Raw genomic sequence first — 13,115 nt, 5'->3', positions numbered from 1 at the left:
GAATGTATAAATGAGCCATCCCCAATTGGCAGCCGTCAGTCCAGTGTTCCGCTGCAACGGATTGCAGAACCCGGCTCAAACCTTTATTTTACTATTTCAATATCACCACCCGAGCCGACTCTCACGCATCGTTTGGATTTTCCACCCTGTCGTGCAGTGTCTGCAAGCAAGATGATGCTCCGCTTCGTCCTCTTCGCCCTTTTCGCGACATCTGCACTCGCAACAGTCCGTAAGTAGAGCAGATCTGTGATTTGCGATTCATCGTGCACTGACAGTGAGAAAATTATCTCATATTTAAGGGGGTACACGAATTTTGAGATATCATGTTTTGACAACCAGTGCGAGTCTTTTTACTGTTCATTGGAATCAATTGATTTGAAGCATTTTTATTGACAATAACGTCAATCATTTCACTTCGAGGCATATTTTACGCTGTTAACCATATATCAGAAACAATATTATCGGACAGTTTTACCTCTTCACCACGATCTTATCTTTTTTTAATAATTTGATAGAAAAATCCGGTAAATTTTGGGTGAGAAATCGAATTACAATTTTAAACCGTTGCCATTTTGTTATAAAAAATTGTCGAGTTGCAGCAAAGACGATAAACTATACCAAGAATACTTTCGCCAAAATTAAATTAAACCTCTTTAAACTGTTTTTGAGATATCGCGGGTACCTCAAAACGTGTCACCAAGTAAAAAGGGTGACGGAAATGTCAATAATAATGCATCCCATTAATTGATTCTAATCTCTGCAAATATTCGAGCGAAGCCCGATTTACGTATACTTTTGAAAAAGACTAAACTCAATCGAATTGAACGGTTGAATATCGAGACATAAATTTTCAAAATTCACACAATGTTTCAGCCGTTCATCCTCGATACATACCCCCATAAACTAATTATATTTTAGCTGAAAATTTCGATCACATTTTGTAATAATTATCCAACGCGGTAGATCAACTATGCGAATAGTATCGATGCCCTTTCGTGCACGTAAAAATCACTAAATTCAATATAAAAAATAGCTAACTCGTCTGTAAAAAATATATAGTCAAATTTACCACGATAAATTCCGTGGAAAGTTACCGTCACTCGTGTGCGTGCAGTGATTTTTCTCGTGGCATAATATATATTATAATATACTCGTACAAACGGGAAACCGGGAGATGCTAGTCAGCGAATGTCATTGATTAATATTCAAAGTGCATATTATGTTGAGACGTTCTCAAGGCTCCTTTGGAATTCTTCTTTCCACTATAAATTTTGCAATCAGTCTCATCTTGTGTGCCTTCAGGTGCACTCCGCATTCTGTAATGCTTAAATGCGTCAAGGCTTAGCCTCGGCAGTATGACCACGTTTTTGCGCTATGCCAACTTGAGCTTTATTTGTTGATCAGGATTTTGCAGCCACGTGCTTTCTTAACTCGTTGCAAATTATCGAAGCTTTCATTTAAAGCTGTACCGCGCGAATTTTGGTAACGATAAAAGTTCCGGTTAGGGGGAGAGAATTGTAATTAATTCTATCTTTGCACCGCATTTGGAACATAAAAATCTCTCTGAGAGATGATCGCTTTTGGACATTAAACATTGGTTTATTTTTTTCATACGCAAAATCTTAATTATTGTTCATGAATTTCCGATCACTGTTTCGATCAGCTTGCAACACAGTAGCGACGTAGCTTCCATTCGTATCATAGATGAGAATCGAATATTAAATTCCTATTCAAGAAGAAAGAAGTAATTTCATTTCAAACCTAATTGATAGACGGAATTATGAAAATCTGTTACGAAAAAGAAATGTTCTAATTTGAGCATGTGGATTACCTTTGAAATAATATTTATTTTCGGAATCGCATATTTGAAGGCGGTTCAAGAAAGCCAAAATGTTGTTAAATGCGAAGACATTAACAAATAAACTCATTTCACGGATCTTCTGCTAATTAGACGTTTCACGAAACATGAATGCACATTTTGTGGTGAATAAGCAATTAATTATGCAAGACTTTGGTTTGCAGGATTCAAAAAATAACTGTAATTCAACGGTGCATAAGAGAAGACAGAATTGGTTGCAGAATTTGGTTCTCAGAGTGACACATAACTAGAATTCGAGAATATCTGAACTTTATTTCACCGCGTTTACGAAACTTTTGCCGAGCAATTTTTTTTTTTTTTGCACATCAATATCGAGTGTCCGACTGAGATCGTTATTGCAGATTTAATTACACACTCCACGCGCAAATTGGTTGGCATGAAAATCGTTTTACAGCTTGATAATCGAATCAGAAGCTGTGCTTGATCCAGTTAAGGTAACCTAACGAATGTTTCTTTTTACAGCATCCTACATACGAGTTTGTGGGCGCAAAAACCCTAACCTGGACAAATGCGTTCTGGCGAGCGTGAGCTCGATGACCAAAAAGCTGGAAGTGGGAATTCCTGAACTGGATGTCCCATCTCTTGAACCCATGACTCTCGACAAGATCATACTTTCGGACCACAGCAGCTTGAGAGCGATTGCGACGAACGTCAAGCTCTTCCACTTATCCAATTTCATATGCAAGTTCCTCCACGTCGATTTGGAAAATCAGACAATCGACATGCAGCTCACGTTCCCCCAGGTCAGGCTGGAAGCTGAGTACAACGTGACGACGAAGATCGTCAACGTGCCCATCAACGGGATAGGACCGATGATAATCGTTACCGGTATAGTCTTCCTTCAATATTTATCCTCAGCTCTTGTCCGAATCCGTTTCGGGATTGTGATAGCGTTACGAAATTATACGCGGAGATTCCTCTGCGTACGAAATCGAGATCTCGATGCACGAAGGCCTTGGAGCCTCGGGTTCGACATTTGCAGTTGTGCAATTAATCCGCGTTTCGTCTCGATCGGGAAATCGTTGCACCTTCTAACTTTCAACCGCGTGACGCGTGATCGCTGTAACATAGACAATACGCATCTGGATGCCAGAAAAGTATTCCCTGAAACGTGAGACAGTTTTTCAAATTCATCGTCTTCGTTTTGGGAAATTTTGCAAAACGCCTTTGAGGATGATTGTTCAATTTTCTTTCTTTTCTGCCGTCGAGTGAAATTAAAAGGAAATCTAACAAATAATTCATTCTTGCCTGGAAAATTCTCAGATCTTCAATTGAAGTACAAAATGAGGTAGTAGGATTACACGCGAGTACAAATCGCAAGACATATAAGCTAAAACTTGGTTATTCTCAATTTGTAACGTCAGTCTTTCGCTCGCTTGGACACGACCTCATACTTCTGCTCTGATTGTTTGTTATCTTCGTTATTAACACTAACAATTTTTTTGACCGTTCCAAAGAAATTCCCACTACGCTCTACTAGTCATATCATTAACCAATTACTGGTTCTAATGTATCGAGTTATGTGCAATCCAATGTTATCATATAGTATCCTAGAATGCTCGATCAATTCCCCAATACGTAAGCAAGAGTTCATTCCGGTGCGTGTTGTTGCACGGAAAAATTATCTCTGTAATATCCAACGAGTTTCACGTGGCACAGGACGAAAACAGAATTAAAAACGTCAAATAGTATTCGAATAACCGAAACGATAGTAACAACGTTGAATATATTAGTCGTTTAATTGTGAATTGTGAACGCACAGTGAAGTCAGTCTGCAAATCTCAAATATTAAGCAACAAAAAAATTATTTCGATCCCATTACTCGCAGTTCTTTTGCAACGTATTTAGCACTTCCATTGAAGTTGATCGCCGCATTGTCGACGCTTCGATAAATATCCTGAATATTTTTTTTTACAAAAACTAAACATCAATCGTACGCTGTCTTGTCGTATCTTGTGAAAATATGCGAAAGTAGCGGTGAATCGGGCGAGTGTAAAAATCTGAAAATATTGCGCAGAATATATTTCGATATATGTTAAAACGTTCTAAAATTGCAAAGAAGTCAGTCGCTGCAGGTATGAAGCCAAAAAGTGTGTCAGACCAGAAACACCACCCGTATAAATATGCATATTATATACATACATGTACATATTTTTTTTATTGAAACGGATAATTTCATCAGCCGCGCCTAAGATTTACGCAATAAACATTATGCTGAATGTCAAGCAGCTCCGGCACCAAAACACACTATTATCAATTGACCGCAGGCAACCGTTTCTTGCGTAGCCTTTCGGCCGCTCAAATTCACACGTTGACCGTCAATATTCAAACATCTATCTCGTAGTGGAAACGTTTCGTTCCTAACATACAGAAAAGAGCAAACGGTACAGGAGTACTCTTTGAAACATTCGGTTCGCCGCCATTTTATTACCATTTTATGCGAGGGAGCTTTAAATATGTCGCGTAAGGTTCGAAAATCTTTGAAAATTGACACGGGAATGACCAGAGATGTTTGAACGTTTTCTTTCAAAATACGCATTTCGTACAACGGTGGCATCCACTATTGTGATTTTCTCTAAAACGATATCCACCTTCACGGATCCTGATTGAGACTCTGGCTGTGACCTTGGAAAAAGGTCCTGTCAACCGAAGCTTGTCAAGTAGCCGATAAATCATACCGGTGGCAAAACGAGAGGAATAAGATTAAATTATCGTATAATAATTCGGGTCAACTGTCACGGTAATTTAATATGCGTTCGATAATGATCGCAGGATCTGAACGCAACCTTGTCGGACTGCATTGTGAAACTCTGTACCTGTAGTTATTATCTGATGACTTTTTTTAACTCACGTATATTGCTGGAGATATGATCGATCATGTATCAATCACCGCCACTTTCAATTTTTCTTCTTCTTCTTCTACCTGGTGACCATCTCGAATATATGGAACTAGCTGAATCTAACACGCGTGCGATTAAATTTAGTCAACATCGTCTCGTTGCGGTATTTATCACATTTTCATCACTTTATCATCTAAAACAACCAACGTTGCGTGACGTATATCGCGACAGTCTCAGGAAGCTGAATACCCAAATGAGCATAAGACAAATCATGCGATTCCACCAACAGATTTATCTAATTTCCACCAAGTTTGTCGCCTGCTCGTCAAGTAGTCAAAGTCAGCTTCGGCCGGACACTAGTCACTCCAATTCGCAGGGGTGTCAAAGCTATATTGCGTTAAGAATCTGAGGTATAAAAAATTTGATGGACCTGCATTTGAGGTAGCGGACTGATCAGACAAGACATTGATGCGACTGCCACAAAAATCGGTCTATTCTCTCGTGTATTTATCGGCAACAATAAAAAGAAACAACCTAGTCCCTTTACATAAATTTAGTATTAGCCTTAGCATAAATGTGACATGATTGGTTTACCGCAGACGACGTCGAGGCCAAGGTGGGCATGAAGTTCCGACTGGTCGACCATAAGGGGGCAAAGTTCCTCTACTTCCCTACCATGACGACGAGCCTGCTTATCAAGGACTACACGTCGAAATTCACGCCTCGTCCGGGACCAGACGGAGCCTTGGCTGAAGGAATAAACGCGGCCCTGCAGGACAACCGAAAGGAGATAATCCCCTTGATCAAGCCGAACCTCGAGCAAGTAATCACCGAGCGCGTGCTTGAGCTGTCAAACAGAATTTGCAAACACTTCAGCTACGACGAGCTTTTCCCCGACCGAATGTAGGAGAAGAGTTGATCGGAGGGCGTCGAAAAATGTTTACTCGCAAGGATTCAGCGAAGATTGCTCATTGATGGGTGGGCACCTTGTACAATAACTATCGATAACCTGCACTTTCTTGGGTATTCGTTTATTCGGACGGCAGGTCTTCAACGCGTTTTATTATAGAATGATTAACATGGGATGACAAACTCGTTGGTTACATGAGAAAGCTACGCCTCGCGAGTGCGTTACTCAAATTATTATTTAGGTAGCGTAAAACTCGTTCCTCCTTACGCGTAAGATTCGCGCCGTTTAATGCCATTGTAGATTTAAATTAGAGATAGATGTATAACGACGTACTGGACTTGTTGATTTGTAAGAAATATGCGCCGAGCTATGGCCCAACAAATAAAATGGAGAAGAAAAAACGGATTCGAAAAAAAATTAATCGTTTAACTTACCACCCGCGTTTACTATCCGGTAATTATTATTATACAACCAAACCTGTTATCCTCGCTCCACAGGTTTTTGTTTTTATTTCCTCTCTATTCCTTCGGTTCAAGATTATTACGCATAATCACCCGTTGATCATTCGTGTTCGGCGGGTCTCCTCAGATTATTAATTGTCTTATATCTATGCATCGGCTTGTTATTCCGCTGCGTGTGCACTGCCATTTAACACCTTCGAAGAGCATGCTTGTTATTTTTTTTTAATATTATACGCACATCACCCGGCGGCGATGCAATTATTTCATCATCTTTTTCTTGTCGCAAAAAGATTGTGGTAAGTCGATCGTGAACTACAAAGTTCACGTAATCGTTTGACTCGGTAAATGGTAATGGGAAAAATTTATTTCACAGAGTATTCTTAACCCAATTATATTGTACGCATTATTCCTATATCTGTCAATATCGTACAGGTATGTATAATGACAGATATTACATGCTCTTTAAGTATAAAATTTACCTGTACCTAGAACCATAATCTATTTATATATTAATTATATATATTTTAGTGAATATCGTCAGTTCATCGATATCTTATAAACTAATTTTCGAGGATTGATGCTCGTTCAAACGAGCCTGCATGTCAAGTGCATGTAATAGATGAGGATTTCAAAAATTCTCCACGTCATTTAAGCCGCGCGCTTTATAAAAAAAAAAAAAACGGTGATCGTTATCGATATCTTAAAAATTTCCTACCTCAACGTTCTATCACGTCGATCTTTAATTGTCCGGGAACAATTGTTTGTACGTAAAAGGCTCGACGATTCTGTTCGAAATTTCCAGGAACGATTCCGACAAAGCTTTCTCTATCAGAGGCTTCAGTTCCCTGATGAAGGCGTCGAAGTTGTTGTTTATCGCCGCGTTCACAACGTCGCCAAGGGTTCGCTCTCCTCCAAAAAGGTTCTCCAGTCGGAGGTTCCCCTTGCCGATCGAGATCTTCATCCGGAAATCTGAATAGTACAGGTGATCCTCGCCAGCTTTGTCCTTCCGCAACGCTCCCTGCATACGCACTGCTCCGGTACACTGGGTGAAGTTACCTTGCATTGGCCCCGTTCCCGATATCGGAAGCAGCAACACTCTTCCTGCGATTTCGTACATGCCGTCTATGTACAAGTGCGGTAGATTGATGTCCACCTCAAACCTCAACTTGTCGAGGTCGATTCTGCAAGAAAATTGTCCTTGAGAACAATATACGGATTTAATTTTTAAGACCGATACTTTGGTCCGTTTTCTTCGACACGAGAAAACAAATGTTCAAGGGCGAATGATATTAAACCAAAAGGGAAACAACACCCCTTTTTTATATATTAAAAATGAATCCGAGCACATTTGATTTGAAAAATGTTTCTATAGTTAAGACGATGGATATTGTTAAACCGATGTTGTTGCTCCGTTTCTAATGTCTTTGTACGCATTTTATTCACCACAAAGATCTTCAGAGATCACTTGAAATAATTTCACATAAGTAATCAACTCCAGCAACAAAATCGTTAAGAATTAGATTTGCGCGTTACAATTATACTGTAATCTAAGATTTGAATGGTTTTCAGGTGATTTTTGAGCAGTGAGCGAAATGAGCTCAAATTATTTATAGAATCGAACCAAAAACACAAGAGGTTGATCATTTTGAACATTCTAATTACCATACCATTTATCTAATTATTGACATTTTAGATTTCATTAATTTTCATTATCATTGGCGCGAATAGCATTTTGGAAAAATTTGTACGGTTTTTTTTGATCAGACGGTCTAGTTCGCCCTGTTGACCTTCGATATCCTGCGACATGGTATATCATTTGCGTAGTTCGACCAAATGATATTGGTTTAAATAAAGATCACTTGCACCTAACAATTTTATTCGAATCCCTGGAGTCGATGTTTCATTTGATGAAATGTATCATTCAATAAGCCAACTGAATGCTAAATGAATGGTATTTTGCATCATTTGCTTTTCTTTGCAACTACTCGAATATTTTTTTGATGACGAAGTCTAATTATTATATAACAAACCGTTGTATTTGTTTATTTATTAATTTGATCAAGCAAAATATTAAACTAAATAAAACCAGGAACTTGCCCGTTAAGATTAGTTTGATGAATTCTGCTGATTCGAACTTAACGAACCTTATTTTGGACCATATATGTAGAATGTAATTGCCAATTAGTTGTGTGGATCAAGCAAGTGAAAGTGTTTTTTTTAATTCTCATGCTACATTTCTCCCATTTTATTGTATAACTCGGGCATCTGTCCGATTAATTGTGGATTTCAGACAATCAAAATTTTAACACAACTAATAGCACATTTATTCATGAAATTCTCAGGAAAACGGGTTTTATAAGCCATAGAAAAGTAAAATCCATTTTAGAAAAAGAGATGGAACAGCGTAAAGAATTTTCAACAGGTAAGCAAACTCTGTAGAAAGTTCTGTACAACCTTTTGCACAAAATTCTACAAATATATATGCAGCGAATTTTTACCGCCATGTATGGCGTGCGTTTGGGATTAAATGACAGTCAGTAAAGTGATTTATTGAATAGTAGTTGCCACTTACGTTACACGCGGAGACAAAATTGCAAATTGAATCGTGACCATTCGAGGAACGTTTATATCAATACGCATTGAATCCAAACTACGTTACAGGCAGGAGCGACATGGCGCTGCAATGAGCAATCAGCTGATAGCACAGAGCTGAATTACGCAAAGAGCAGAGCAACAAAAACTTTAGGCAAGATGTTAGACTATGATTTTATGGTATTAAGTCGACACAGAGGAAATTGTGTCAGAAAAACGGCTCTTTAAGTTGAAATCAACAGAATTGAAAATCTGTTGTTTCTATTTGCAATTAGAGATGAAAATTCGAATGAAGAAAATTCTGCTCTCAATGATTTTAGAGTTTAGACAGATCGTGTTATCGTTCTTTTTTGTTAATGTCGAAATGGTACCCACACGGAAGACTTCATCTATTAGAGGATCCACACAAGATCCACAGCTCTACGAAAGATCCATGTCTGTAGCGGATCTCTAACAGACATCTAGAGAAGTCCACAATATTTACGATCGTATCAAAACCGATGATAGATATCCATTGGATGCCTGTGAATATTCATGCACATAAGTGGAAGTACCAGAAACAACCACCAGGCGGCGAATGGTCGCTCTTCTCTCTCGCCATAAAGGCGGTCTCCAAATTATATAACCCCGCAACATTTCGGCCGTTTCGTTGATGACAAATTTCGCCCGGTATTGACGTACTTGGTCGTTCTTGAGTGCCTAATCTACATTTATTACAAAATGTACACGCGACAGTTTCAAACATTTTTCATAATACCTCCGTTAGAGGTAAATATTCCATGTGGGTATCATTTCGACAGTTCAGTGCTTGGAATTTAGAACAGAACATAACGAATTTAAACGAAATAAAAACGAACAAATAAATTTATTTAAAATTAAAACCGTAAGTTTAAACGGCACGCGTGCCGCAATGATCGAGGTCTCGTTGCTTAACGGCTCGATGCTAATATGCTATTGTCTTGTACCATCATTTTCATTATTTCTCTTTTGCAAGTCTTATACGCGATGTCCGATTGTTTTCTGGGCATTTCAGTGTTGTGTCAGGGACGCGGCACGCGCGTGATACTGCGACAAGAATATAAACGAGATGTTTACCCCTCGCATGCTGCCACATATTTAGCACGCGAACCTTTCTGACTATGGGTGTAAATCGTTGGTGTATATTTGCAACGATGTTGTGCGTGTTTCAATCTCACCTGCGAATACCTTCAGGTAAATAACAAACAGAATGATAAATTCACACATCCAAAATAGTACTTCTATCTTCATTAATTGTAAGGTAAATTTACACTTGTATTTATTGTCAAATATTGAAGACAACGGTGATGACACCTTAGCATATCAGAATATTCCCCATGGCAATATTTCAAATGGAAAATAAATGGATTTTGAAATTTCGACACTAATTGCATCGGTCACAAAAGTACGCATCTCTCGTCTCGTTTCCATATTTGACCGGTCATTTCATTGTTATTGAGTAAATTTTGTACTAGTTCCCCCAGACACATTTTTTGTTCCGTCTCTTTATGAAAAAACATTTGTTTCAGAAGAAATTTTTCGAGGTTCTCAAAAGTGAAACAATTTTTCATCAGAAAACCTGTCGGCGCTGTGGAAAATCTGTTTGAGACTTCGTTTCATGAAAATAGTAGCTATCGAGGTAAGGTACTAAACTGTCCAAGCGACGATAATTTATTACATTTAACATGATAGAATCTGTGTTCTTGTTAATATCTATAAAATGCATGCCTAGATTCACGTTAACTCCATCGATAAAAGTATAGAATAGTCATCATTTACTATTATTAGAAAATTTTTGTGAGCACCCTGTAAGCCTGAGTATCCCTAAATTACGCGTCCAATTATCAGTGTATCATTTGTTATTCGTTTCCGTAATCTTCGCGAATTTATTCTGACCTTGAAGATGAATGCAAACAGCGATCATTGCAGTTGTGTGCTCTGAACGATGGCGAGTGGCTATAATTTGCGACAATTTACTACTGACCGAACAAAAATATTACAATCACGAATCGGATAGTTTGCGTTGGGTTTGCGGTATCGTCGTTCGTAGGCAAAAAATTTTAATAGCACAGGCGAAATTTCTGAAAATCATTCTAAAATTCGAGAAACAAACTGAAGCTTACTTGAGCCTTTTGACTGTGAAATCGCTGGCTCCATAGGCGTGGACGTTTCGCGCCGAGATTCTGATTCCTGTTCCTTCAGCAGCGACCAATTCCTTCAGGAGCAGAGGCTCCAGAGATGGTATGTTGCGCTCTGGAACTCCCTTCACCAGATATGGCCGAAGGTGCTCCACGCTTTGGGATATGCAGTTCTCTACGTTGGGATCCCTTCGTTTGCATACGTGAATGTACTCCGCTGAAACAAAAGTGCGGAAAGATTGTCAGTATGTCGTGGATGTTGAGAATTAACGGGCCGTACCGTCTGGATCAAAGCTTAAGGAAAGAGAAAAAATCCGTTGCAAATATCTTCAGCAGTCTTATTAGCGCTAATGATGAGCGACACGCATGAAATAACATCGTTACCGTGTAAGAGACATGATTCTGGCAAAATTTGAATAACGCAAGCTAAGATGTCAACAATATAGAAAAAGATTTTATACTTAAAAACGTTAACAATTATTAAACTCTGGTCTTTGATCCAGTTCAAGCGGTTGTGAATGCATTTTGCTTGCTGACCAAACCGCTACAAATTTTATAAAAAATGTGGAAAAAACTCTCATTATGTTATAATTATAATCTATAAATTTAATCGTAAACGAAGATCAGGCGTACTGTCTTTAAACGGCTCTGTTTTTATCTATTCTGGGGTTAGCGATTTCGAAAATTTTCTTCGTGTCGTTTCTAATTATAGAACCAGTTCTCAAATTGTTCATATCTCAACTTGTCCATCGAATTTGCTCAAATTCATTTCTAGCACATAGCAGGGATGTTTCCTTCAATCGTGTTCAATATCATTGTTGCAAATAACATTTCTGGATATTTTTTAAACAGATCCATTAATCCTTCATGTCCATAGTGTTCAAAACCCTATGTTGAAAGAAGTTTCATATTTTTGTCAACGCTGACAATAGTCTGCATAATTTCTCATCAGGACTGCGCGTCAATGAGCCTTCATTGCAAATAGTTTCACGTCCAAGTTTCGTTGCCACGCGTTATGATGTGCTAATAATAACCGCATAGTAAAGTTTCCCCATGTCTTTTGCCAGGGCCATGAAATTTAATATTTTTGAAAAAAAACAAATAGACATTGGATTGAATTTATCCCATGTCTTCTATATACTTTTCCCATCAATATCTCTATTTTGTCGAACAATCGCTTCGATTTTTCTTCCGAAATCACTTTGCTTGTCATTTTGTATATTTTCGTAATTCTAGGTTGAATTCTAACCTCGAGAAAAAATTATTCTATGTGAGAAACTCGGTCTGATTTTTTTTTCTAAATTACTGCTTTGCATCATCGCAAAGGAGTGCCAGTATTAGACACGGAAAAATTCAATTGTACAACGTCAAAGAATAACGAAAACTACGTGGTTAGTATAAAAATATAAAGGAATATTAGTCAGAAGTGTTAAACATTTGGAACAAAAAATCTACCGGCGTCGAGAAATGCAGAGAAATCAAATACTCGGTTTCGTTGAAAAATTTCAAAGTCTGAGGATAAAACTGCGGAATCCTCAAATTCCCGCAACTATATTTTGCAAAATTATGACGCAAAGAAACTAGGAGGGAAAAAATCCAACAGAAAACCATTTGCTGTTGTTATTTCGGTAAAGAAAGGCACCGAAAGTTCACTTCATCAAGGTCTGAACGGTTACAATACACTTTCAAATTTATAGTTTTCTCAGCTATCGGCTGTCTAAATTTAGCCAAAGCATTTCACAAACTCGAAGAACAGTCGCAGTACTTTTCCACTCACGGAATTCAACGGTGAAAAACAAAACGAAAATACACCTTAATCAAAACGTATGAGGTGTGCGTTTACTTACGAAGGTTAACAGCGGAAGCTCTCGTTACCACTGCGAGAAGCAGAGCGATCGTCAGAGGTATCATCTTCGATGTTCGGTGGAAAAAATTAAGAGAAGAGAAAACAGTGCAACCTCTTCGGGCAAACTTTTGGGACTATCAGCGCTGACCAACGATCGTCACAATAGTTTAGAGCATTATGGTCTTATCGCAATTGAGAAACTTGAAGCTTGCCCGAAGACCTTATAAGACCTCCCTGACTCCCACCACCTGCAAATAGTACGATTGTCTCCTGCCCCAAGCATCGGTTAATGATGGACGCAAGAAACCGAAGCGTCCGAATGCCGGCGATGAAACGGGCCGAACCCAGTCAACGTCAAAATCGAGTGATTCGAAACGTCCCTTGAAGATAGCGATATTACCAGGGTGACTGTCAGCACTGCCTGTAAGGTC

The 13,115-nt window shown here is 38.6% G+C and overlaps 2 protein-coding genes across 2 annotated transcripts; one reads left to right on the top strand and one right to left on the bottom strand.

The window, feature by feature from the left end:
- Positions 1 to 31: 31 nt before the first annotated feature.
- LOC124303307 (uncharacterized) lies at positions 32 to 6,992 on the top strand. The gene is made up of 3 exons (XM_046760374.1): positions 32 to 229; positions 2,342 to 2,707; positions 5,319 to 6,992. The coding sequence occupies exons 1-3, from the start codon at positions 172 to 174 to the stop codon at positions 5,624 to 5,626; spliced, it is 732 nt and encodes a 243-aa protein (XP_046616330.1). The 5' UTR covers positions 32 to 171; the 3' UTR covers positions 5,627 to 6,992.
- On the bottom strand, positions 6,433 to 12,872 carry LOC124303304 (protein takeout-like). The gene is made up of 3 exons (XM_046760370.1): positions 12,686 to 12,872; positions 10,824 to 11,055; positions 6,433 to 7,271 (listed from the first exon to the last, which is right to left on the bottom strand). The coding sequence occupies exons 1-3, from the start codon at positions 12,747 to 12,749 to the stop codon at positions 6,830 to 6,832; spliced, it is 738 nt and encodes a 245-aa protein (XP_046616326.1). The 5' UTR covers positions 12,750 to 12,872; the 3' UTR covers positions 6,433 to 6,829.
- Between the last annotated feature and the right edge of the window lie 243 nt (positions 12,873 to 13,115).

Source organism: Neodiprion virginianus, chromosome 4, assembly GCF_021901495.1.
Source record: "Neodiprion virginianus isolate iyNeoVirg1 chromosome 4, iyNeoVirg1.1, whole genome shotgun sequence".
Taxonomy (NCBI): domain Eukaryota; kingdom Metazoa; phylum Arthropoda; class Insecta; order Hymenoptera; family Diprionidae; genus Neodiprion; species Neodiprion virginianus.
The sequence above is the reverse complement of the archived record's forward strand: the minus strand, read 5'-3'. Positions and strand labels throughout refer to the sequence as shown.